The sequence below is a fragment of the Brachyistius frenatus genome, unplaced genomic scaffold, assembly GCF_029030835.1.
Source record: "Brachyistius frenatus isolate BFR_SWC_R1_liver_20210118 unplaced genomic scaffold, ASM2903083v1 Contig_25, whole genome shotgun sequence".
NCBI lineage: Eukaryota > Metazoa > Chordata > Actinopteri > Embiotocidae > Brachyistius > Brachyistius frenatus.
In genome coordinates this window covers 4,113,827-4,141,101 of record NW_027210624.1, presented here as the reverse complement: position 1 = coordinate 4,141,101, position 27,275 = coordinate 4,113,827, and the positions used below count along the sequence as shown (strand labels likewise).

Sequence of the window (27,275 nt, the reverse complement as noted above, 5' to 3'; positions counted from 1 at the left end):
ACAGCCTGCATGGCTTTTGGTGAAATGAAGGGAATCTTTTTGAAACAATCCAAATCAATATTGATATGTTTTGTATTGCCTTTCATTACTTGATTTTGAAGACAAAAAAAAACAAAACAAAAAAAACCTCACTTGAACGGTAACTGCCAGATTTTGGGGCACTAACATTAAGATTTCGGTAGAAGTTTTTCGCCAGGATTTCTCCAGCACAGCCTTCCAGTCAGCTGAACACAGCAGCTGTGTACCAGTTCTGTTAGGGGCGCGGCCTCCTCTGCGGCTCCCTGCTGCTGTAGTTTGTGAGGCTGTGACGGGAGGACGGAGCACTCCATCCATCCACAGCGTCGGAGATGGCGGACCCGGCGGAGACCACTATCAAGGTGGTGTGCCGTTTCAGGCCGCTGAACAGCTCGGAGGTGGCCCGTGGAGACAAGTACATCCCGAAGTTTAAGGGGGAGGACTGTGTGCAGATTGCGGTGAGTTTGAGGCACATTGCAGGGATTAGAGGATAAAGGGAATTTAGCGCCCAACTGTCATCCAGTGAAAGTCTGTATAAAATAGTATAAAATTATCAGGAAATGCATCATTACCCTTGGCTTAATTAAGGCGGTTTGATGTTGTTTTCAGTTCTGGTTTCAAAATATTCCATTTGGAGTAAAAAAAAAATGCCCAACACACGCCTGGAGGAACATTAGAGCACAAAAAAAAATGCATATTCTTGACATTTAAATGTGACTCAATACATTTTCTGAACTAACAGCGATCACTTTGTTGCTAATGAGTGAAATTGAGTGTGTAAAAGTCATGTGTTCATGTATGTAAAGCTTTACAAGGGGTGGTAGAGTCGTGCGCAATGAAGTGTTTTGCGCCTTTAGGCACGGACATCTGCTGGAATTTGGCAACAGTGTGGGCCCATTTACACTGTCAGATCTGCCAACTTAGTGCTAAACTTAACATGCTAAGTTTTTGCATTACGTTAGATATTGCTATTGTGGTAACATGCTGAAGCTGATGGGATTTTGGTCCTGTACGTCAGTGGACCCAAAATCTATTTAGGCTCAATAGCTTGACAATTATTTTATTATCAAATGTAGTCATCTACTGTCAGTGTATTCAGCAATTAAATGTCAAATGTTATTGTTGGGGTTATTATTGGGTGGAGTTAAAAGGCTCTTATATTCTGATATTTAATTGTAAGGTTTTTAGGGCCTTCCACCTGCCTGGGCCCTTTCTACATTAAAACAGTTTGCATTTGATGGAGAAAGTACAATATCATATTTAGTAGTATAATTTGTATTATAATAGTCACCTATTATTATTATTATTATTATTATTATTATTATTATCCATCAGAGTCTCATCGTTTAGTGGGAATATTCAATTCAATTCAATTCAATTTTATTTATATAGTGCCAAATCACAACACAGGTTATTTCATGGCACTTAACACATTTAAAGTCCTCACAGCAGAACTTTACAATAGGACAACATAGAGATACAAAACATGAACTGGTGGTGCGGCTGACAAACACAGAGCAGAGACATGTAGCTTCATGGCCGGGACATTTTCAAAAGAAACAACAGAAACTACGTGAGCGAGGGAACTGAATGGAGAGGCAACAGGCAATAAGAAAAAACTATGGGAGAGAAAAAGCATGAAGTTACAGAGATGTGATGATGAGATATGAGTTATAGAGAGCTAAAGATTGAGAAATAAGCTCAGTGTATAACAAGGTCCCCCAACAGCCTTAGCATAACTAAGGGATGGTTCAGTTTCACCTGAGCCAGCACTATAATAAAGGAAAGTTTTGAGTTTTGCGTATCAAATCAAATTTCCCAAATACCACTTACAACTGTAGATATCTAAAAAAAAAAAAAAATCATAAAAAAATAATTCACTGATTTAAATCATGCTATAGCCTCAGAAAGGCTAAATACCAACAACATAAGATTCTTTCAAAATCAAAGACTACATTTATTAATCACATGGACAGACAATAGTTGGTTCATTTGGACACCTGTTAATGTTTTGTCAAAACCCAGATAGCACCCCTTTTTTGGTGAGTCTCATTAATCGAACCTATTACTGAACCTATTGTAATTTATTATAGATGTCCAATTTTAATTTCATTAAAATGTAGATGAGACAAAACTCAACATACCAGGTGTTCTGACTTTGGAGAGGTCTGTGTGTGCACCTCTGCCAACTAACGGCTCTAAACTGTCGTTTGTGCTTGGTGCGATATTTATGCGCAAATACTGGTGCTGAAATGTGGTAAAACCTGAATGTTCAGATTTTGTTTTATACCCCCCCCCCAAAAAAAAAAAAAAATCCAGTTTGACAAAGGCTGACTATTTTTTTGATAAAGGAAGTGCTTTTTTGGCTTCCTCTTACTTGATGTGATTTCCCTTTGGACAGCGAGAGCATCTATTGTGCGTAGAATTTTGTGAGAAAAAATTAATTTCATCAATTTTGGAAAAAGGCACATAACAAAATGTGGAAAAAGTGAAGCACTTTGAATACTTTTCGGATGCACCGTTTCGCGCCAAATCACAACAGAGGTTATTTCATGGCACTACACATTTAAAGTTCTTACAGCCGAACTTTACAATATTATACAGAGAAACCCAACAATTCAACAATTCCCACATAAGCTAGGAGGGAAGAACTCCTGTTTAAGGGAGAAAAACCTCCAACAGAGAGGGGGAAGGACTCCCTCTTAACAGGAAAAAACCTCCGACAGAACCAGGCTCAGAGGTGGGCGGCCGGCCATCTGCCTCGACTGGTTGGGGTGATGGGAGAGCAGAGAGAGAAAAGGACAGCATAGAGATACAAGACATGAACTTATAGGAATAGAGTGACAAACATTGATACCACAATTCACCTGCATCCAAACTGTCACCAAAGCTTTTCCAGCAACTTATACTGAACTCCACAAGCTCTTTTCTGTTTGTTCTGCAAACACGGAGACAGGCAACTTCTCAAGAAACCAAGTAAGTTTCTCTCATTAAAACTTTATTCAGCTTTAAACTCTAGATCAGACTACTTTTTCTCTTCAACATACAACTATTTGCCTTTTCAATAAATAGCAGAATATTAGAAACCTCATAATTAGGCTGAATTACCATTTTGTTTGATTACAACATTACAATGATTTGACAGGTTTCATTTTTTTTTTATATGTTTTGCTTTACATTACTGTTGCTGTAATGTGTTTACTGTGAATTGAAAACATACATAAAGTGAAACAGACTTTTTGTATATCTGTGATTGTGTAACACTGGCACGATTCCAGTGATAGATTAAAGATAGATAAGGATCCAGGCTTATGAAAAGTTGCTTCACAGTGCTCTTTAAAATCAGATGTGATATTAAACTGTATAGATAAGTGTGAAGGTGACAGAACTCCTGTCTTATTGTGTGTATCCAAAGTTAGGATGAGACTGTGTTTTAAACTATTGTGTGTACATTTGTGTCTTCAAGCTACTTTGACAAGAGTAGTCCACACAGTCCAGCTGGAAGAACAGAAGACTTGAGAAAAGCCCTCCTGGACTCCCAAAACCAAAAGAAGTATCTGGCCTCATAACTTGATGCCCTGAAGAAGCAGTTGGTGAGCAAGGAGCTCAACTGAGAACAGGAGAGCAGAAAACTAGTGAACACTGCAGACAGCAAAAGCCAATTGTCAGAAACTGTGAACAAAAGCTAAACTGGGCAAATAAAACAAATTAGATGACAAAGAAATAAACAAGCTACATTGGACAATCTCTGTACCTTCAACAGACAGAAACTAAAAAGGTCAAAACTCTGATGACTGGATTGCTGCAATCTGGAAAGAGGAGAACAACAGAATCACAAAGATCTGGGAGAAGAAGACTGAAGACGTCAAAGCGGCCTCTAACAGGGCTGTCCTGTTGTTCGAGTGAGAGAACAAGTGGTTTATCAGACAGGAGGTGGTACCGAGTTTCTAACTGTCAGAGGAGTGTGAAAAGAAGGTAAGCCTTGTCACCCCGGAAATGATTTCATCACCGAAATAACGTGCTAAAGCAGAAGTCATGGAGAGCTTGGCCAATTTGAAAAGAAAGGGCCATTATCCATAGTGAGGAGGAGGTGAAAAGAAACCTCACTGCTCTGGAAGATCAGTTGTGGCTAAAGCTGGCAGAAAAGGAGAAGAGCCAAAGATTCAAACAGCAGAGCGAAGGGGGGGCATCGAACAGTCAGCAAAGTGGAATAAAGTGTGAACCTCCAGAGATAGCACAAAGGCGAGTTTCAGTACATCGCCGCTTGGGATATTAACTTGTTGGATTATCAGCTTGTTTTGTGTCACATGTAGTCCTTAATAGACTAATCCCTTTGGTCTCTCTTTCCAGATTTGTCACACAAATCTGATCAGGAGAGTAAAAAGAAGGCAAAGAAGGAGGAAGGATGATCAGCACTGAATCTTCTCTTACATTTTCTGTTTTCCTGAATGTAAAGATATAATTAAAAAACAGCTGTTAATACTCCTTGTACCATGAGGTAAATATGTGAACCCTTCACATATTTACCCACTTGAAGTTTCTGTAAACTGAAAATGACTCTTTATTTTATCTGAACTTTTTCTGCAGATAAGACTGAAGAAATGTCCTGCAGTGGTTCAAGTTTAGACCTTTGAGTTGGTAAACTTTTAAAGGAGACACTATTTGTGTATTTGACTTATATTTTATTCAAGATAGTACGTTTCATTCAATTTTTAACTTGTATTAAATGATAAATAAAACCAACTGAAATCTGCCAGGGAGGACAAACTAAGTCTGATTAGTATTCACGTATTAAACATAAACTTTCATTTGTTTTAATAACTGATTGGTTCTCGCTGACTCAGACACAGTTTTGTTTTTCCCTTTGATTTAATTCATAGTTTTTATTGGTCTGATGACCCCTCAGGGCTCCATATGCAGTTGGCCACATAATCAACATATTTTGATTATATTGTCTAAACCTGAAATGGTTGTCTGCTGGTGTCTTTATGTATAATATTTACATATTTGTCATACATTTTGACTAACTAAATTAGCCTGATTTCAGTCTGGATTGTTTTTTGTTCTTCAAACCTGGCTTAAAACGTTTCTGTGTTTAAGCCCAAACCACAGGCTTATTCAAAGTTGGATCATACAAATACAAACAACTTCATAAAGAATTTTTTTTTCATAAAAAATGGATCTGAATCTATTTGTGTGTTAAGTGTCATTAAGTACCATTAATTTCTTTTTCGAGTGTATTTAGCTGCAATTTTTGAAGGTTTGATGGCCCAGCCAAAGAAAAACTTGCCTAGTTGACTCTCGAACATACAGTGGAGTTATGTGGCATTAGGTGGGCCTATTAGTGTGAAGCAAAATGGAACTTTTTGAGGGCATCAACTGTTGTTGCTCATCGCTGCTGCCTCTTCTTCATAGGGAAAGCCATACTACTTTGACCGCGTGTTCCAGTCCAACACAACTCAGGTGCAATTCTACAATGCTGTGGCTCAGAAGATTGTCAAAGGTAAGCGGTTCAATAGAGTACAGATCTAGTCTCAATGGCTGACACACGAAAAGCCTGAAAATATTTTATTGTCTTGATATGTGCAGATGTTTTGGACGGGTACAATGGGACAATATTTGCTTATGGACAGACATCCTCTGGCAAAACGCACACAATGGAGGTAATATAAAGATTCAGCTTTCGCTTTTTTCACTGGAACAAAATGCTAAAAATAGTGACTGGAAAGCCTGGCATTCTGCACTTTCTTACTTTTTCATCATTCGCCTTAAGGGGAACCTTCATGATCCAGAAATGATGGGAATCATTCCGAGAATTGTCCAAGACATCTTCAACTACATTTATTCCATGGATGAGAACCTTGAGTTTCACATCAAAGTATGTTATCAAATTGGCCTCATAATCTGGTGCTTTTAAATGTTACAAATTTGGTCAAGTCTCATGGTAAGCTTTGCTTTGCAGGTCTCCTACTTTGAAATCTATTTGGACAAAATTAAGGACTTGTTGGATGGTATGTATTGCTGTTCTTCGAGTTATTATTATCATTCAGGCACTGATGCAGCAAGGCCCCAGTAATTCAGGCATGATCTTAACTTTTATTTTCTTCCACAGTATCGAAGACCAACCTTTCTGTACATGAGAACAAGAACAGGGTGCCCTATGTCAAGGTGAGACGAGTGGGGATTTAATATTCCCAATGGTTGTTTTACAGGTGTAACTGTTTCTGATCAACCCCAAGTTCCAGTCAGTCACAAGTTTGTCTTTGTAATGCATTAGTTATGAATGACATATAGGATTATGTGCAAACAATGGCGTAACTATATTAATTTACTAACAGGATTACATATAGAACCCAGTCTAACACAGGATTTACCATATACAGGGTTTCAAGTTTTACCTTAGATTTAGGTTTTCTGTAATTAGGTGAAGAAATCACTCAATACAAAGAATATGAATTAATAAGATGACTCTCTCTTCACAAATCTGCCTTTGAAACTTTTACCCTGGTACAGTAAGCCACCATCTCCTCTGCTAAGAACTGCCTCTCTGTAAAGCCGTCCTGCTGAGGGGCTGTTGAACACAACATTTCCTTGTGATGTGCATGCGTCCCCAGGGGTGTACCGAGCGTTTTGTGTGCAGTCCTGACGAGGTCATGGACGCCATAGACGAAGGCAAAAACAACAGACACGTGGCTGTCACAAGTGAGTTCATACACTGAGCGTCTTTAGTGCTGCTGCCTCTCATGGGTTCAACCTCACAGAGTCTCCTGACTGCCGCCACATTGGCCAACTGTCTGCTAAACACTTTAAAATGATAAGAATAACTTCATTTATAGCACCTTTAAAACGCAAAGTAACAAAGTGTCTTACAATAAAACAGATTATAAAAGTAAATAAGATGCAGAACTCAAGACAAAAACAAGAAATGATTTAAAGGATTACAACAAATACCATCAGCTAAGAAAAAGCCATAAGATAAAAGTGAGTCTTAAAAAGAGATTTAAAGGAAGATACTGAGTTTCCCTCCTGAGATCTCCTGGCCGGGAGTTCCTCAATTGAGGTGCCGGGTACATTTTTAATGACAAGTTTGGATTTTGTAACTATTTGCAGGACCCTACTGGAGGATCTCAGTTAGTGATCAGGCTCACAGGAAGTTAGCGGATCACAGATACAGGCAGGAGATAGACCATTCAAGGCTTTAAGAATAAGTAGTGAAATTAGTTCTAAGAGAGATCACCAGTGAAGTTCAGAAAAGATGTGTGTAATGTGGTTAAAAGCCTGGCAGCAGCGTTAAGAGGAAACCCATAATCAAACAAAAAATTTAACTGAAGTGAAGATGAAGGGGTCCTCAAGTATTTCAAATCATGAACACTTGACTTAAATTGTAGCTAAATTGGCGGACTTGTGATATTTAGTTCAGAATTATGCATCTAATATCTCCTGAGATTAAACGGTTGTCATTATTTAGTGCATTAGTCAAGTTGTTGGTGATGTAAAAGAGCACCAGATAGTGGTTTTCGGTTATAGTTTCATCAAAGCAACAACAGCTTGGGGTTCTTTTGGCAATATCATATGATACGAGATGACAGAATTTTCATTTTTGAGTCAGTAATTCCTTATAAACCTGAATCAAACAGGACTTTCCCAAAGCTTCTCTGTAATTATTTTTATGTCCAAATTGGTCACGTCAGTATGTTTTTGTGTGTTCATATAAGTAAATGCTCCATGAAGACTCGAGACAACGTTAGCATCTGTATAGTCCAAATCCTGATTGTTGTCTTTTTTCAACTGGATATGGATGGATGATAAGGGAGTAGCAGGAAATCAGTCAGTGAAAACTCAGATAGATCCTCTTTAATCAGCTATAATCAAACAGTTGATATTAACAATTGATGACTATGTGACTGTGTGTTTGTGAAAGATGTCACTGGTAGTGACCAACCCACAGAGAATTATCACATGACTCTGCAAACCCCTTCAGCTTTACCTGGTGATTTAATGCCTTTTAGGCCAAAATAAGTTACATGAATCAGTTGAATACAAGCACATCTCCAAATGAATTCTTCTTCTGCAACGGCTGAGTGGCAGAAAAGCTGTTATTGCAGGTTTAAATCAGTCATTAACGCCACACTTAATGTTCTTCCATTATGCTGCAAAAAGATCTAATGAAGTGATTTTTGTATGTATGTGTCTTCAAACATGTTAAACAACATGCCGGTGTATAAAGAATATTTCAGTAGTCAGTTGTACTTTATTCTAGTGCAGTGACCTGTTGTTTTGTTTTCTATTTTAAAATACAGACCCGTATTTCTAAAAGCTTCTTAATAAGCGTTGATTTAAAATGTTAAATTATGAAAATGTTTGTAAAGCACAGGCAAATCTTTTCATATGTTGTAAGAAAATTGTGTTTTTTGGACTGGATGATACACAGAAATGATTGGATGGAGAAACTGGCAGTGTAAAAAAAACTATTGTGAAACCAGTTACAGCTATTGAAAGTCATTAAAATGTAACTGTTAGTGTTTTAAACCAGTTATTTGTATGTTTTGTGTAACATTTTCCTGTTTTTTGTTTGGTCGTGTGTGCTCATGTGCATCGCAGACATGAACGAGCACAGCTCCAGGAGTCACAGCATCTTCCTCATCAACATCAAGCAGGAAAACACTCAGACTGAACAGAAACTTACTGGCAAGCTGTACCTCGTCGATTTGGCTGGGAGTGAAAAAGTATGGACTCCCTCTCACTCCTTCTCCACCTCTCGCTGTCATACTCACATGATATCTGTAGTTTCTGCATTTCTTCCCGGTTTCACAAACACTTTACTTCTAAAGGTTAAATCTGACCCATTAATGCAGTTCAAAACTTATTTCTGAGAAGATTGTTTTGTTAGAAGAGAGAAAACAAGGCCTGATTTAAGAATTGACTTCTTAGTTACAGCCAGCCCTTTTACTCTGATCCCCCTTTCCCTCAGTGGCACAGTGTGTCTCTTTATGTTGACTGGATTAACATAATGAAAGTTTAATGGCACACTCCTCCTGCTGCTGCTACTTCATTTCAGCAGGGGACACTACAATAAACGTCCATCAGTATACTGTAAACTATTAACAAGCTCCAGCAAAGCCATTAACATCTTTGTGTGACTGATTCATCCTTTACGCATCCCCATCATTTTACTTATAATGAACGGTGTCTTTTTTTGATGAGTCATGACCAGGTTGGGACCAGTTTAATTTTATTTGAGTTGAGTTAAGTCCAAATCATAACAGTGTTTGTTTTGTGACTCAAAGGTGGGTAAAACTGGAGCAGAGGGCACAGTGCTGGATGAAGCCAAGATGATCAACAAGTCCTTGTCTTCACTGGGAAACGTCATCTCAGCCCTGGCAGAGGGTTCGGTGAGACAGTTGTCAACACTCCTTGATAAAAATATAAAAAAAAGGGGGGTGGGTTGCTCAAATTATAGTACGGCTGCCCCCAGTCAGGAGGCAGTTTAATATGGAAAATGTGTTCCAAAGTTTATAACAGCTTTTCTACAAAGGAAAACGTGAAATCCTTAATAAATCTGTGATTATTTTAATGCTGTGCCAGACAGCATCAGTCATTTCAGCAAATGCCTGGAGGTCAGATGACGTAGCTACAGAGCAACAGTTTGTCATAGGAAGAAGGTTGGGGTGGATGGATGGGTCGATGAGACATTTGACTTTAAAACTTGTCTCCATTTTTCAGTCAATAGCCAACCTTTATTTGAGCCATGACTGTTCTATAACCTTAATTGTTTATTATTGACCACAGCAACAATACAATACAAGTTCCTCTAACCTTATAGAGTACATGTTTTAACCCAAACCGTGATCTGCCCCTAAACCTAACCAAATCCTTACCATAATATTGTCACATCACAAAACGGTTAGTAATTTTTCACCAGTGATTTTTAACAGTTTATCTGAGGCATATCAGATAAAAACTAACAACACAAGGCATAAGTTACAATACAAGGTCTTTGACAAGCACCAGATCATTCGTGACTACATGACTGATTTCTCTTTAAAAACATTCAGTTTGAGTTTAAAATTACCTCAGCCATAAAGTGCTGTGATTCCCCCAAATGGAGAGAGATGGGCGTCCAAATGAGAATTTACTGAAGCAGATGCACCTGGAGTCAGTGAGTCAGAAACACTAAAGGGAACCAGCAGCTCAATGAGCCCACAAGAGCCGGTTTATTTACACATCGATAGCGTTTTAATTGCTCAGTTACGTAGGAAATCAGAAGCTTGATTGTTGTAGATCCTGCTCATGATCTGTGAAAGTATCAGTGGGTGCATAAAGATACAAAGTTACCTGTAATTTCTGGTCTTGTTTCCTCTGTCAGAGCTACGTTCCATACAGAGACAGTAAGATGACCAGAATCCTGCAGGACTCCCTGGGAGGAAACTGTCGGACAACCATGGTCATCTGCTGCTCACCTTCCGCTTTCAACGATGCAGAGACCAGGACGACATTGCTGTTTGGACAGAGGTACACACACAATTGAAACCTTGTGATCACCGCCGTGGTCACCCCCGGGATCACCCCCGGGATCACCTGTCTCCAAAACACTACATTTGTACAGAGTATGACTAAACCGTTTTCCCAATTACCATTTGGTGACAAATGTAATCACTGCTTGTCTGATGTTTGGAGGCCACATTTTCATATTTTTTGGTGAAGAAAGAGATAAATTTATCAACCGCAGCAGAGTTACATGGAGGCAGTTGGGGCAGGTGGTGGGCATGCAAAGTGCTGGACTTTGACACCTGGGATTCACATGCAGACTCTCATCATTTAGGTTCAGGCAACAAAAGACCTACGGACTGGAGATTAAGTGATTAAGCAACGTTAAAAACACATGTAAGCTACTTAACATATGTTTTGCAAGTTAGATATATTACAGTTTGAAAGAATCTTACGTTACTTGAGAAATCCACATCGCTGTCTTAATGAATCAAATCCTGGTCTCCAGCTTCAAGGTTAAATCTATCCAGCCACCCTAGACCTATTTGCCTAGTTGGACTTTATCTCTTGATAATTTGTCACATGACCTTCTTCTTTGACCGTGGTCATACATTCGTGTACTTAAGTGAGGCAAAATATGACACTGACACAGTATCCTCTAGTGGACTGGCAGGTGTATAACACAATTTGGCTTAATGCCAGGCTGGGACACAGTGTCAACAGAGTGTAATATCAAGGAAATACAAAAATGCAAAAAAGTTAAATTAGAACATACAACACAATAAAAGATATATATATTAAAAAAAAGATCTATAAAAGATGTTACTGACATAGTATGGACCGTGAATAAATAAATAAAAATCCAGAAAGATAAATAAGATACATATGATTACTACGATAGGAAGCAAAACAAAAATTTTGCTACACAAAATAGGCCCACCCCATAAATAAAATAGCAAATTAGTGACCCAAACTGTATAAGTGCGGCCTGTCAGTTAAATCTGCAGTGAAGCAGCTGCTGTTGATATTGTCTCTCTCACCAGAGCAAAGACCATAAAGAACACAGTGTGTCTCAATGTGGAGCTGACCGCAGAGCAGTGGAAGAGCAAATGGGAGAAGGAGAAGGAGAAAAACACCAAGCTGAAAACCACCGCCACCTGGCTGGAGAACGAGCTCAACCGCTGGAGGAACGGTGAGGAGCATGGGCTCCAGTCCAATGGCTCCTGTTTTTATAGGCTACATATGCAGGATTATGAGACTTGTGGGGGGTCATTAAAATAGAGGCAAATGAGGTAGGAGTCACCATATGCCTGGGAACATGTGAAAAAAAAAAGAAATAGATATGAGAACATTGGTTTATTTTGGTTTAATGTCATAAAAAAAACTTTCAGCCAAAACATTCAGTCATGCGCCAAAGAATCCTTATCTTTGTTTGTTAGCGATGAGTCAAACATGGGCCCCATTTTGGACTTCAAAAACACATGCCTGAAGAAAGACTCCTTTGTTTAGATATCAGCAATGCCATGAAAATTATTACTGTAGTTCCTTTAAAAAAATTATGCATGATCATGCCTGTTTCACTAATACTAGATATAACAGTTTATGATTTTCATCAACGTATTTATCTTACACTATTGATGCCTTAAAGAAAGGAGTGGATGCAAAGTCTAGAGTCTTCATTGCTTTTGGTTATACCACATTTTCACTGAGGCAGCATCTGGAGAGGGAGGGAACAGATCGAACAACTCTACTTAGGCCCTGTTCAGACCTGATAACAGCAGGCATTCTGGGTGATCCGATCAAAGTGAAAGGTCAAAGTAAAGGGATGAATACACTGAAGACGCATTGATTGATACGCAGTGATATCTGATCAGCTCAGACCACATTCGGAGGTGGTCTGGGACGCATACGGCTGAATTCCTGCAGCAGTGTGAATGCATCCTGGTCGACATTGAAGGACCCCTTACTCAACTGATGTTCTCTGAAATTCAACAGCAAAAATACCTTGTGTGATTCTGCAGAGCACAGCTGAATTGTGGCTATGTTATATTTCTCACACACATCAGACCCACAGTATGGAAGAGCCCCCACACCCATACACTGTTCATTTATCCACTGGAGTGCAGACCCGTCATTCTTACACTGCTGTAAAAGTTATATAATCTGAGCCTGAACGGATGTGATCAGGTCGTGCCCAACGATTTAAGTTGTGAATTACACACTCTAGTGTTCAGACATTTACAAATGTGAAATATGTCATAATTAATAAGGACGTATTAAAATGAGGCTTCAGTGATCAAAGATGCCTCATTGTGTTAAAAGCCTGTTGCTTTGACTCTTCTCTCCTCCTGTTTACGTATGATTTTATTTACTGGTATTTTTACATGATGTTCATGTTCATTTGCAGCAGTGAAGTAAGATCCGAACACAAGTGGTCACCCAAGACTCATGTTGAAACACATAATAATGGCAGGTGTGAAGAAATGTACGTATAGCTGTCCACTTGTGATCGGATCACCCAGAACCCATGTTGATTCCAGGTCTGAACGGACTTTGAGAATGATGACTGGAACCGATCATCTCATATTATCTTTCTGCTGCTCACTGCAGGAGAGAATGTGCCAGCAGAGGAGCAGTTTGACAAAGAAAAGGCCAAAGCAGAGGTCCAGGCTCTGGACACTGCGCTCAACAATGACAAGACAGCAACCACGCCTGCCCCCAGCACCCTGCCTGGAGTCAAACTCACAGATGCAGAGACAGAGGCAGCAATGGCTAAGCTCTACAAAGAGATGGATGACAAGGTAATGGAACAACACATGTTTGATGTTCCCTTTACTGAAGGGGTCACTCTTCTTACAGCTGCTAGGAAAGTACAGTCTGTGTACACCAAGCATGTTTGTAGCAGTGTGTTGACACACTTGAGTGTTCATGCCTATAGTGTTGTATGACAGGCCCGCTCAGAACAATGTCACTGATCTCAGGTGGTGGCAATTCATCAATGAATATATTAATGAGTACATCTATGAATCCTGAATTTAATTATCATAAAGTAACATCATTATCATGTAAATATAACAGCACAAAAAAAATTCATCATTGATAATTATATTCTATATTGTATTTGTAATAATGAGTTAGTATGTTATACATGACAGCATTTTATCCTCTGTTAATGTTGTTACAGTGATACTGAAACAGTGGCCTATGGACAAAATCTGCAATAACAATAGTTGAACTTTTTTCTTATAATAATTTGCATAGTTTTTGACATACATTGTTATATCATGTTATACATGACAGCATTTTATCCTCTGTTAATGTTGTTAAAGTGATACTGAAACAGTGGCCACATTGTAATTTCCTGACTTGTTTAAACCCCAATTAATCTATTATAACTTATGATATACAATAATTGGTGTTATAAACACAAATACTTTGAGTAGTAGTTTAGCAGACCTAGTGTTTTGATGAAATCTTTGTCAAAAGCAACACTAACAACAGTATTTTCATTCCACCATAAATGGACTAAGTCGCTCTATATTGATTGTGGAAAACCCATCAAGTAAAATTCTTAGTGCTTCTTACCATATGTTATACTTAAAAGAAATAAAATATCCACTAAGTAAAATACTCTTTGAGAAAAAGGAAACATTGACAACATGCTGGTCTGCATCTCCACCACACATTAATTTTTGCCAGACCAAAAGTGGCCCACAACTGAACCTCGTTGCTGCCCCTGTGCTGTATGTTAGATAATAGTGCATCTAGATAAAAATGTATTGCAGGAGAATTTGTTCTGATCAGGATAATATACGTATTATTGAGTTATTAATATTATTAATACAATTAACTTCACATCACTTTAGACAAGATATGCTAATATTGTGTAAATGTATGAAAATACAAAAGAAATGTTACTTGATTTTGAATTCTATATACTTAGTTTTCTAATATTAGTTGTACAATTTTGCCGCAGACAAGGAGTTCTCAGCAGTGTGACTGTAGTCTGTAATCTGGGGACCTTAGCCTCCACTTAATAACATTCAGAAACACTGAGTTGAGTTCTCTCAGACATGAACCATTTTGAAACAACTTGTTTTTCCCCCCAAGCCTTAAAATAACAAAATATGTTATGAAAATGTGCATGAGAAGGAGGGAAAGGTGCATCTGTCCACTGACAGACAACACATTATATATCTGATGTGATCTTAAGTGGACATACAAACTGTGGTCAATAAAAGACAAACAACAACATGCAAATTATTTTATCTAAAAAATGACAAACAATTGTAATTCTATCACAGCAACGACTGTTAAGATAAATACAATGGTATTAAATCTGGTGACAGATGGATATGGATTTGTTTAAGACACAAAGCAGAAAGACTTGGACTGGACTTGGAACTTGTCGGTTTTGACTTACTGAAATTCTAGACTGTGGTGAAACATCATTTACACAACACAACTACAATCTTTGGTAATGATCCAACAATAAGAAAAATAAAATAAAATCCTCAGTTAGGCAACCTGCTTGTTTCCATGGTTACTGATATGTAATTGTGCACACAGAAATGTTAAACTTTTCATTCAATTCTGCTGCACATAAAGCTTTACACTGCAGCTGTTTTAGTGAAACAACAGGTTCCTGCTGTCTATTTGTCTGAGCATGATTACACTCAATCCTTTCACCAAGAATCCAAGCAAGACCATGCAAAATGTCCCATTCCAAAGCCAGGTCATCTCATATTTATGTCTAATGTATTAATACTGAAAATTAGCTATGACTACTTAGATAATATAGATGATATAATTATGTACAAATGTAATGCTATCTGTAATAATGACAGTTTTGTGTTGCTACTTTTTGGTGGCATAACCCAGTATTTTTTGGGAGCATGTGTACTTTACTTAAGATTTTATATTTCTGTCGACTTTCACTTTTACTCCACTACATTATCTAAATAAAATATATACTTTTACTCCACTACATTTCCCATAGGCATTTTCGTTATTTTGTTACTACAAATAAAAATCTGTAGTATTTGACAATGGTTCAATTTGATGGATGATACAGACAAGCAGGTCTGGAGAATCAGAAGCCCAAGCTTGAAATCCACATCATTGGTAAATCACCCTAAGTGCAAACAAGTGCTTTCAAAGCCCTGCTTTTGTTTCTGTTTGCTGATGCTAGTAAATCGCAACAAAATCCTGATAACTGAATGATATTAATGCTAAATTTTCTCTTGCCACAGTTCAACAGGTGTTAGTGTTGTATTGATAAAATAATCTACTCAAAATTCTGAACTCTTGTTTTTTCAAAAACAACATTTACTTTTACTTTCCAAAAAGTTATTTTGATACTTAAGTATAGTAAATATCAGCTACTTTAAGACTTTTACTGAAGTAATTTTCTAATCTGTGATTTTAACTGTTATCAATCTTATTTGCTGGTAAGGTATCTGTAGTTTTACTCAAGTGTGGCTTTCAGGTACTTTATACACCACTAACATTACTGAACTCTCACATAATGTGACACTTCCATAGAATTGTCTTTCTATGTGTAGTGTTTCTTTTGCCCAGCAGATGGCGAAATTGGCTGCTGCTCACAAATTGATGAAGTGATGTATTTTAATTCTCTTTTCCTGTTTTTGTCCTTTTTCCTCCAATCATTGCCTTCTTCCAGGACGACGAGATCAACCAGCAGTCTCAGTTTGTAGAAACACTGAAGCAGCAGATGTTGGACCAGGAGGAGGTGATACTACACCCTCTCTCCTCCCTTCTCTCCCACTGTGCATCAAGCCCCCCAGAAGCTCCTGTTAGCACAAACCCAGTCTAACAGCTGATAGCAGACCATTAGTAGCCCTGCAGGAGAAGTCAGACTGCCACTCACCCTTAGCAAGCGCAGGAACCTTACTAGGTTACTGTTTTTGTTTTATTCGCTGTAAAGAAATGTACTTTGTGGTTCCTGTTATATGTTCCTTTTCACCACCATCCAAACTTGACCACCTTAGGCTGAGCATCACTTTCTTATCCTCTCCCAGCTGTTAGCTTTCTCTCGCCGTGACCACCACACCCTGCAGACCGAACTGAACCGACTGCTGTCGGAGAATGAAGCCTCCAAGGAGGAGGTGAAGGAGGTGCTGCAGGCCCTGGAGGAGCTGGCTGTCAACTACGACCAGAAGAGTCAGGAAGTCGAGGACAAATCACAGGAGTTTGAGGCTCTCAGTGAGGAGCTGAACCAGAAATCAGTAAGCAGGTTGAAGCTCCATGTGTTTTGAATCTGTTGGAAGTGATGATACTGATTTCAATTTGTTGTGTGTGTTGACAATGTCCTCTAGAACTCCTTGGCCTCCATTGACTCTGAGCTGCAGAAACTGAAGGAGATGACCAACCACCAGAAGAAGAGGGTCACTGAGATGATGTCGTCATTACTCAAAGACCTGGCTGAGATAGGCATCGCCATGGGAAGCAATGACACTAAGGTTACTGGTTTGGGCTCTGACATCGTGGTTTAAAATTCTGAAATATGATAGACACAAAGAAAGTTGATATTTTGGCCTGTTGAAACAAAAAGTGACAGTACCTACTTGTTCACCACAGTAGCTCAAACATCTGCTGCCTTCCGTACACAAATCCTTCCAGTTTATTGTATTTGCATTGTGCTCTTCTGGTCTGCCTTTTTGTCTACTCGTGCAACCCATCCAACTTTACCTCCTATCCAAGCAGATGGATGGATATGCTTGAGGATGCAACAAACAAGTATTTAATCCTTCAGTTAATTTGGAACATTCATTCAGTTTGATTTGATGATTATATTTAGACTTTATTAATCCCACAGTGGGGAAATTTGGTCGTCACAGCAGCATAGAAAGACAAAAAAGATGCACACAATAACAAATACGTATACATAAATAAGATAGATAAAACATAATTATTTTAGAAAAAAAAATATGAGCAATGAATAAATACACACTATATACACAAATAAAATAAAATAAATGAATACAGCTTGGGTATCTTGATGAATGGAAAAGTGTCAGGTGGTATGAAATGAAATGAACAGTGCAATGTTATTTTATGGTGGTGTGAAGAAAGGGCAAAATATATGGAGAAAAACGCTCCTTTGCAACCACAGTGTCTTCTTCAGATTTCTTTTCTCGTCCGACCAACAGTTCAAAAACTATCAATTTATTGCTAAAGCCACAAAAAAAAGCACAGAATTTACAATTCAGAAGCAGGAACCAGCTGAAGTGAAATTGTCAAAATGGAGTTACTTAGTTGTTTGACCAAGAGTCTAAAACCCTAAAGCTATTCAATTTTATACAGACAAATTTGAGAAGCCTGAACCAAAAAATGTTCAGCATATTTTCTTGATAAATAATAAGTATTTATCAAATAAGTAAATTGGTGTTTATTTTGATCAGTTAACCACTCGATTGCCTTGTGTTTTTTAGAGAGATATTGTATAACCATACAAGTGGGAAGAATGAGTGTCTCCTTTTTTCTGATGGTAACCCCATCTGCTGCAAATGATATCCGTTTATTGTTGCACAGTTTATTTGCAGCTGTAGGGTTTTCAAGAGAGTTTCAAACATGCCCGGACTATTTTAAGAAGTGATAGTTCAAGCATCTCTTGTAAAAGCACACAGTACTGCTATTTTGTAAATGGCTTTTGCCTTACAGTACTGAAGTTAAGAGTGGGAATTTAACCCTAATCACAGCTGCACTCCACCCATTGTCTCTTGCATTTATTAATGCTACAATTAATGCATGCATTTCCCAGATATCACATGTCAGTAGAATTAGATGGTTAATCAACCAGCCCATTAACAGAAAATGTATTAACAACAGAGCTAAACTCAAAACCTTTGCTTGTTGCAACAATGTGTTAAACAATCTCTCAGTAGTTCACTAAGGCTCACTAATTTCCTAAAACAGCAGGTCACTGTAGTTTTTAGGGGAGGAAATGCATTGTTGTTTTGGTTAGGGACTATTTTTAGTGGTGGAATAATACTCATTTGCTACTCTAGGGAGTATTTCAGGCAGCAGGACGATTTTTGGGGTGTTTAGTTCTTGGTGATAAATAAACTTGTCACCTCAGGGCAAAGAGGACTTTGCATACACTCAGTACTTCTCAGACTACTTTAGTCTTTGTATTTTTTTGGTCTTTTTTTTTTACTACAGAATGTCATCAGACTTGTTCATTAATTATTGGTAGAGACACATAAAACAAATGGAACAATATAAACCGTTATTTATGGCAATGAATGATTTAAAAAAAAAAAAAATCTGGGGTCCAACTAGTATTTGTTTGTGACCCCTCAGCAGCAAGAGAGCAGTGGTCTAATTGATGAAGAGTTTACTGCGGCCCGTCTTTACATCAGTAAGATGAAGTCCGAGGTGAAGACCATGGTGAAGCGCAACAAACAGCTGGAGAGCACCAGGGCTGACAGCACCCAGAAGCTGGACGAGACTGAGAGGGGGCTGACTGCCTGCCAGCTCCGCATCTCCCAGGTAACTGCTGCTCAACAACAGCTGTCATCACAGAGGCTATCGCCATAGTGACAAACACGGCCGTTAAAATGTCAGATCATGTGGTCCTAAATCAAACAATGGCTTAACAAGTTGATGTGTTTCTACAGGCCTAACGTTGTTCATTCTGCATGTAAAAGAAGCCGTCACGGAGTTTGTGTGGGTAATTTTGTTCTCTTTCATTGGCCTCTTGTTGTCCAGTATGAAGCTAAAATCAAGTCCCTGACAGACTGCCTCCAGAACACAGAGCAGAAAAAAAGACTGCTGGAGGAAAATGTGGACTTTCTCAATGAGGAAATTGTCAGGATCAAAGCCCAAGGTGAGCACGAATCTCTCTACCGCTGTTAAACAAAGGCCTGAGGTGAGTTAGGACCAAATTGCTTTTTTATATATATATATATATATATATATATATATATATATTTTTTTTTTTTTTTTTTTTTTTGATAAAGACATTTTCTCCATGATATTAGTTTAAGTGTTAATACACAAGGCACACACAGCTGATAAAGTTCTGTGTAGCACTGCATCCTCGCTCAGATACAACTAAGTTAATGTTGTTTTCTATACCAAGAAAAAAAAACCTTGAGGTGATAGTGACAGCTCATTAAAATCTAGATGTATCTAAGAATCATTTGGTACAGTTTTATTTATCGAACAATCAATTGCAATATTTCATTGGTTATTTATTTATTTCACAAAACAGGCTGTTGTGTGTCTGTCTTTAAGGTGCATTGATATCAATTACCCTCTCTTCTGATTGTCTGACTCTTCTCTGAGTGACGCATGCCCAGGCCAACCACAGGTTTTATTCTGTTTTATAGCATAATAGCATCGATGGAATTACTGCTTAATTTTTTCATTGACCTATAAAATTGGACAATGGGCCATGCTGGGGGCAGAAATATGACACAAGTGTGCATTTGTGACATCACTAATTTACAGAAGTTCAAACGGCTTAGTTGCTGAATATGAGCTGTGTACATTTCTCTGTGGACTGAATCTTTTGACATTTTCTCAGTATTTATATAGCAGATCTGCTTTACAATAATACAATTTAAAAAGATGGAAATCTGGATTTGGGACCTCTAAATTCCACTTATAATATCTGATAATCAATATTCCAACTACATCTTCCAAATTTTAAACATAAATTGTACATAAAAGTGTATGTAGCTTCAGGCTTTAAAAAGTGAGGCTGATGTTGAAGTGCCTTAATATGTAATACCACTAGAAGCCGCCCAGGGGTGTCTCCAAAAAGCATCTGCTTCCATACACTCCCATTCAACTTCACTCATAAAATACAAAGTTGGTAAATTTTTTGCACAAGTCATTATGGTGTCATTCGCTAAAGTCAAACCTTCTGATTAGTGTTCTGTCGGTCCATCTGAAAATAATCCCTTTCATTAATTAGATATTAGGCCTGAAAAGCAGTATGCTTGGGGGTGAGTCTGTTTGACAGGTGTTTGAGGCGTAGTGTCATTGGATCCCAATCAGAGACCGATTCACCCCCAGCTTGTCCAAATATGTCACTTCTGGCTCCAGAATAAAAAGATGGTAATGGCTGAAATCCAAACTTCACAAACCAATGACTGACATCACAGTTGATTGACACTTGATTTAAAAAAAAAAAAAAAAAAATTTGATTAATACTACTGTCATATTTGTGAATAGATTCTGTACATTGTTTTAGACTGGAGTATCTACACGTTTTTGTATCTTTTGCTGAATTTAACCATTTTAAACTAATATCTGCTTAAATCTTAATTGCAGTAAATATTTGCAAATTTAAATTTTCCACTTCTAGATGTATTACAGTTTACTTATTGGCTAAATAAATACAAATAAAAATCTGCATTAGACTTCTGAATAATATGTAAAAAAAAAAAATGTATTGGCTCTTAGATATGGCTCTTCTTAATAAAACAAAATGTATAAAAACAATTCTTAAATGGAGTTCTTTTACCATTTGATAGAAGCTCAAATAGGAAAAAAAAATTCTGATAATATAATCTTGGTTTTTGTTGTTTGGACAATAGGGAGCTTAACAAATAAATCTTGTTTTTTACTGGGTTGACCTATTAACAGGATTTACTTTGTCTCATTCCAGAAAAAGTTAATACCACGGAGAAGGACACAGAGATCCAGTCTGCCAATGAAGTCAAGGTACTGTACCACTAGGCTGATCCTCACAAGGTGTGATTTTAGGTGCCCATTTAAATCGTTGACTGTTTGTGTCCTTGCATGTCTTTAGGAAGCTGTGGAGAAGCAGATCCAGTCTCACAGAGAGGTACATCAAAAGCAGATCAGCAGCCTGAGAGATGAGCTGGACAACAAGGAGAAGCTCATCACGGAGCTGCAAGAGTAAGACACCACATCACCAAATGCTTCTCTCTTTAAACGACACTCACGGTCCTGTACTGACTCTGTCGCTGACATCTGTGCAGTCTGAACCAGAAGATTGTCCTGGAGCAGGAGACGCTGAGAGTGGACCACGAGAAGCTCAAGACTATTGACCAGGAGAAGAGCTGGCAGCTGCAAGATCTCACGTAATGTCTTGCTATTAGTCATCGAGAAAATGTTTATTTTGTTGTGTCGTAACTGTTTTTTAGTCACATATGCTCTCAATAAAACTCCTTTCTTGTACTGCAGGGTGATGCAGGACAGACGAGAGCAGGCCAGACAGGACCTGAAGGGACTGGAGGAGACGGTGGTCAGTTATTATCATTAGTAGTGTCTGTTTTTAGTTAAAGGGTGGGTTCAGAAAAAAAAAAAAAACTCGACCTTTCATCTGGTTATCTAGTAGTGGTATCAAGCTGTGGAGAGCATTTTCTCCAGGCTTTGAGAGGTTTCTGCCTTCATTTTTAAATGGAGTTTTATTTCAGTGTAAATTTTTTTTGTCACAAAGTTTTATTTAAAAAATTCAACTGAACTAATCTTGGTTTCTAAGCATCACTGAAAACAGTGGTTTTCCTTGGTACAAAAAATAGTAGATTGTTCAGAGTAACTACAAGAATGGGAATGAATGGAGATGCTGTGGTTGAATTCAGTCAGTCTACCACATTGGTCGAGACTAAAATATCAAAAATTTTGGATGAATAGCCAGAATATTTTGTAGAGACATTCATGGCTTTCAGTGGATGGAAACTACTGACTTTGGTGATTCCCAGACTTTTCATGCAAATCCACCATGTGGTTGTCCCACACAGGTTGAATCAAGATCATTTAGCTTTTCATCCAATCAGATTTTTAAATGTGTTATTTTATGACCTGTAATCAACACTCAATGCCATTTTCATCAGCCTCAGTTGTACTTAATGATCAATGCTATTTGGCAAACATTAGCATCTTAACTCATTTAAATAAGATGAAGAGCAGGATGAATATTATACCTGCTGAACATTAGCATGTTAGCGTTGTGTGTGAGTCAGATCATCACCGACGGCTGTCTGCTGTTGCTCTGATAAGATCATTAAAACAAGATTCTACTTTCATACTTTCCTGTTCACATATTGTAAGCTCATGAATCTAAAAAAAAAATACCAATTAATCTGGACAACAACAAAAAGAAACAAAATGTCTGTTCCACTTTAATTGTATGAGAATAGATTAAGTGCATATGATGTAGGTCAAGTTCCTCATTTAAATTAACTGGAGACATGGCATGCCATGTAAAGGTATGTTTTTATTTTGTTATGGCATTATGTGTATTTATGATGGTTTTATATTGAGGCCCTTAAGACAAAAGAATGTTGTCTTTTGTCTTGCAAAATGAGCTCATCGAGTCAAGTTCCAAACACCATTTGTTTTATTGGCAGTAAAATGAACTCAACTCCAGAAAGTTTCACTTTGAAGTAGGAGGTTGTCTAATTGTGATCCCATCACAGGTTACCACCTGATGTATTTTGATCCCTTTTTCTTAAGTTTTTTACAAGATGATGAGCACCAAGGGACAAAACATGATGAGATTCTTGATAAAATGTTGGGATGAGCTTTAAGCGCCACAGATTAAATTATTTTCCCTACTTCTGTATCAAGGAATCAAATTTGAATAACCCAAAATCACAAACTTGCCAATAACAACTCATGACGGCCTCTGTCCTTCGACCCTTGTTTGGAGGTGGAGGAAAACCTTTCTGTAACCTTTAATGTTCACACCCTTGGTTTTCTTCCCTTCTTTTAGGCGCGGGAGCTGCAGACACTTCACAACCTGAGGAGGCTCTTTGTCAAGGACTTAGCCACAAGGGTCAAAAAGGTAGAAAGTCCTCACAGTTTCTCTGTGAAGCACTTTATCCGCCTGTTCTCTGAATGATGCCATGGTGCATTATCACTGTGATCATCATCGTGTGATCTTGTTCTGTTTGTGCTTCAGTCTCCTGTCTGGAGTGACATCACATGAGCTCGTTCCCCCGATCACAGCATTTACCTGGAATGAGACAAACAGCTCTGTATTTTTTTAATGCAACGGCTGCACTCCATTTAATTTGCACCATGATGAAATCTTAATGAATCCAGGGAACACAACAGAAAGTGTGTGCAAAAAGTAGGCCATCTGATTCTTCAAAGGTAGCAGCTGTAAATTAGGGACCCGGGCCCTCAGCATGGCGCTCATCTCTCGCATTCAGGCTAGGGTTCAATGAGCATAAGCTCAGAAAATATGTTGTCGTGTCCTCCAAAATCATCACCTCATCTAGCCACAAATGGGATGCTTTGGGCTGAAAACCTTTGGTAACAAGAGTTCTTTTTAGACACCGAGTTGGAAAAAAGGACACAGATATAAGTGTAAAAATAAAGCTCTTTGCTATGCTTGGACAGAATGCTCAGATGGACTCAGATGATACAGCGGGCAGTGCGGCCCAGAAACAAAAGATCTGCCTCCTGGAGAAGAACCTTGAGCAGCTATCCCAAGTTCACAAACAGGTAAAAATATGTGCAAACACACAAATAGCACAGTGCTTCCTCTCTAAGCTAATCATAGCAGTGACTTGAACTGGTGGTGGCATGAAGGCTGAAGGCCTTCTCACACTCTGTCTTATCTGTTTTCCGTTCCCCTAGCTGCTACGGGACAATGCAGACCTTCGCTGTGAGATTCCTAAAATGGAGAAGCGGCTGCGAGCCACTGCAGAGCGGATCAAAGCCCTGGAGACCGCCCTGAAGGAGGCCAAAGAGAACGCAGCCTGTGAACGGAAGCGCTACCAACAGGAGGTGGAGCGCATTAAGGACACCCCCAAGCCCAAAAATATGGGCAGGAGGCCCTCAGCAGTGATTGGTAGGTGGAAACATGCATACTGTCTATGGAACTATATCTTGCACCTGACTCAACACCTCCGTGGCAATATATAAGTTGATATTTTTGAGAAAAAAAGTAGGCTAAAGTCTTTGAGTACTTTGAGCCTAAAGACATCAAATCTTAAATAAAAGGAGTCATTGGACACATTCATTTGCTTTCTTGCCTGTTGTTAGATGAGAAAATGGATAGCTGTGCTTTGAATATGTAGCTGGAGTAAGGAGGCAATTTGTTTAAATACTGGAGGAAGGGGAAACAGCCAGCTCTGTCAATAAAACACCAAAGAAACACCTCCAAAGCTGACTAATTCATGTGTTCTGTGCCCCCACATGCCACAAGGCAAACAACAGCTGGGTGCAATGACTTCCCTACAGGAACAGAAAAATAAATGTTATACATCAAGACATATATCAGGCACAAAACTCTCACTAAAAACTACAAATTGTCATTTTTTAATTTTTTTATTTAGTGTACATATTAAACAAAGGACATAAAGTTTATCATGTAAATTTGTAAATTTTGGAGGCCGGAGATGTACAGCATTTTTTTTTTAACTGAGGACAGAATCAGCTGCAGGTAGCTTCGGCTAGAACCACCAATGTTGAAATTTGCTCACAAATTGTAAGGTTGTTGGTTGAATGTCTGGATCCTCTTTGGGCAAGACACTTAACCCCAAGTTGGTCCCCATGGCACCTGGCATGGTAGCTTTGATGCCATCTATGTGTGTGTGTGTGTGTGTGTGTGTGTGTGTGTGTGTGTGTGTGTGTGTGTGTGTGTGTGTGTGTGTGTGTGTGTGTGTGTGTGTGTGTGTGTGTGTGTGTGTGTGTGTGTGTGTGTGTGTGTGTGTGTGTGTGTGTGAATGGGAGATTGCTAACGTAAAGGGGCGCCATTATATAAGTGCAAACTATTTATGATTTAACCAGGCTAATCGTTTTGTCCTGTTTCCAGTCTTTATGCTAAGCTAGGCTAACTGTAACGTGGCACTCATGCCACAGTCATCACATGGATCTGCGAGTAGTATCAATCTTTTTATCTAACTCTATGAAAGAAAGCAAATACGTGTTTTTCCATAATTGTCATATACAACCAAGCAGTGGTGTGCTACTCTCCGCTCTGTAAGTGACACATTTTGCCTCTCCAACCTCAGCAAAGCCCATTCGACCAGGCCAGCTGCCAGGAGCTCCCATCATCCCCGGCGTCATTAGGTCCAACCTCATCCAAATCAACCAGCATTAAGGGAGGAGGCAATAACAGGCAAGAGAACAATGCATCACCTTGCATTACAGATCCTGTTTTATTATTGCTCAAGAAGCTTACACGAGTACTCAGTTCTGATTGGCCAAACTTTTTTTTTTTTTCTCTAGCCAGGAAGACAACCTGTAAATGGATTTTCTTGTTCTTCTGTTTTCACCTACAGCTGCTGAGGATGCTGATGAAGCCAAAGCCCCAGACCAACATGCTCAACTTTCACATGGAATCCTCACACCAACTGTACATACTGTATGTACAGCCTAAACTGTGCAGCAACTATTTTAAGCTTAAAGACTTTTAAGTTCCTCAGGCAATCAAAACTTGTAATACTGCCCTGCAAAAATCTGCATATAATTTGATGAGTTTTCGTTTTACATGCACAACTGTCCGCAACTTACCAAGATATTATCCTACACTGTGCCAACATGGCTGTCTGTATTAGTCTGCATGAACTTCTGAACACATGAAAACTGAAAACAAGGTTTAACAGTGGCCTTGTTTCTCTGATCTCTGTTTTCAGTGTTTCTCAGAGGATTTATTTGTGAACCTACTGATAATTCACAGTATGAGTCACAGATATTAAGATTTTTGATCCAACAGCTACAAATAACACACTTAAATCATCGAACCAAGCAATCCTGTAAAAGAAAATGTACGGTCACTGTTTTACTGTCTTACATGGAGGTTGCACAGTTGCATTGCAGCACCAGGACAGAACTACTGTATCCATACTGTATGAAAATATCCAGCATCACAGTACAGAGATCTCTTAGTGACACTCCTCTGCCTATGCATCATAGTTATTACGTGAAGACAATCATAAAGATCTGTCAGTGGTGTATTTACTTGCATCTTGGTGGTTCGAAATGATGGTGCGTTTTCTCTTTAGGCCAGTAAGAGCTTAGGGAGACAAAACAGCTGTGGACAACTTTTACTTTCCGTTTGTGCATGCTCTGCCTCATTTTTGTCTGACTAACTTTCTTTCTGTGGGTGCAAATATTTTAAAAAGCCACTAACTCTTCAGCTTACCTCCGACTATTTCAAGTGGGAACAGCCACTCTAATCTTTCAGGGCAAGGAAGGCAGGTGATTTTATCCCTTAAGCTAAAGGCCCTTGTAATGTTTTGGTGAAATGAACTTGCTGCTACAATACCGCAGTCAGCTTTCGCTAAAGGTTTTTGTATACTTGGTTCCAAATTGTTATTCTAGACATAATAAATTGAAACTTAAAAGCATATTTTGGTGATTTTTTTCTCTCTCCCTACGATGCATAGAATAGCATAGAATCAGACTTTGTTTTTCAACAAAAAAACCACATCAGCGCAAAATTATGAGTCTAACATAATGTACAAACACACATGTTGAGCACTATTTTTTTTTATTCAAATAGTGGAAATGGGTAAAAGAGAAGATGTAAGGCCTTGAAATCATATCCCATCACATGCACGAGTAAATAATGAGCAGTTTTTAATGCGGATAATTTTCATGTCCCAATTCCTGCACTTTTTAGCCCTTAAATTTCACAAAACAATCCTCACTGAAAACATGGAGTGCTCACAACTATCACTTCTCTCTTTACACCAAAAAGCAGTGCTTTTACACAGTGCTGTGCTCTTTATGTAGACGTTCTAATACATTATTCTAAAATAATGTAAACTTATATGTGATTGCCTGAGGCTGATTTCTGTGCTCCTACAGTCTGT

General features: G+C 38.5%; 1 protein-coding gene across 1 annotated transcript; it reads left to right on the top strand.

Annotated features, from left to right (window-relative positions):
* Positions 1–347: 347 nt before the first annotated feature.
* LOC138620670 (kinesin-1 heavy chain-like) lies at positions 348–26,771 on the top strand. The gene is made up of 27 exons (XM_069698106.1): positions 348–473; positions 5,431–5,518; positions 5,605–5,678; positions 5,789–5,893; positions 5,978–6,026; positions 6,128–6,183; positions 6,630–6,717; positions 8,617–8,741; positions 9,303–9,407; positions 9,675–9,677; positions 10,382–10,527; positions 11,547–11,695; positions 13,114–13,304; positions 16,187–16,255; positions 16,545–16,751; positions 16,842–16,985; positions 18,829–19,017; positions 19,237–19,354; positions 21,146–21,201; positions 21,290–21,399; positions 21,483–21,584; positions 21,688–21,748; positions 23,219–23,290; positions 23,851–23,955; positions 24,091–24,304; positions 25,470–25,576; positions 25,740–26,771. The coding sequence occupies exons 1-26, from the start codon at positions 348–350 to the stop codon at positions 25,556–25,558; spliced, it is 2,841 nt and encodes a 946-aa protein (XP_069554207.1). The 3' UTR covers positions 25,559–25,576; positions 25,740–26,771.
* The last annotated feature ends 504 nt before the right edge of the window (positions 26,772–27,275 follow it).

Excerpts from the sequence above, each read along its gene's own strand:
- LOC138620670 (XM_069698106.1), top strand. The coding sequence starts at position 348 with ATGGCGGACCCGGCGGAGACCACTATCAAGGTGGTGTGCCGTTTCAGG. Across the intron at positions 11,696-13,113 it reads GCTCAACCGCTGGAGGAACG|GAGAGAATGTGCCAGCAGAG; the intron begins GTGAGGAGCATG and ends TGCTCACTGCAG. Across the intron at positions 21,749-23,218 it reads AGGGACTGGAGGAGACGGTG|GCGCGGGAGCTGCAGACACT; the intron begins GTCAGTTATTAT and ends CCCTTCTTTTAG.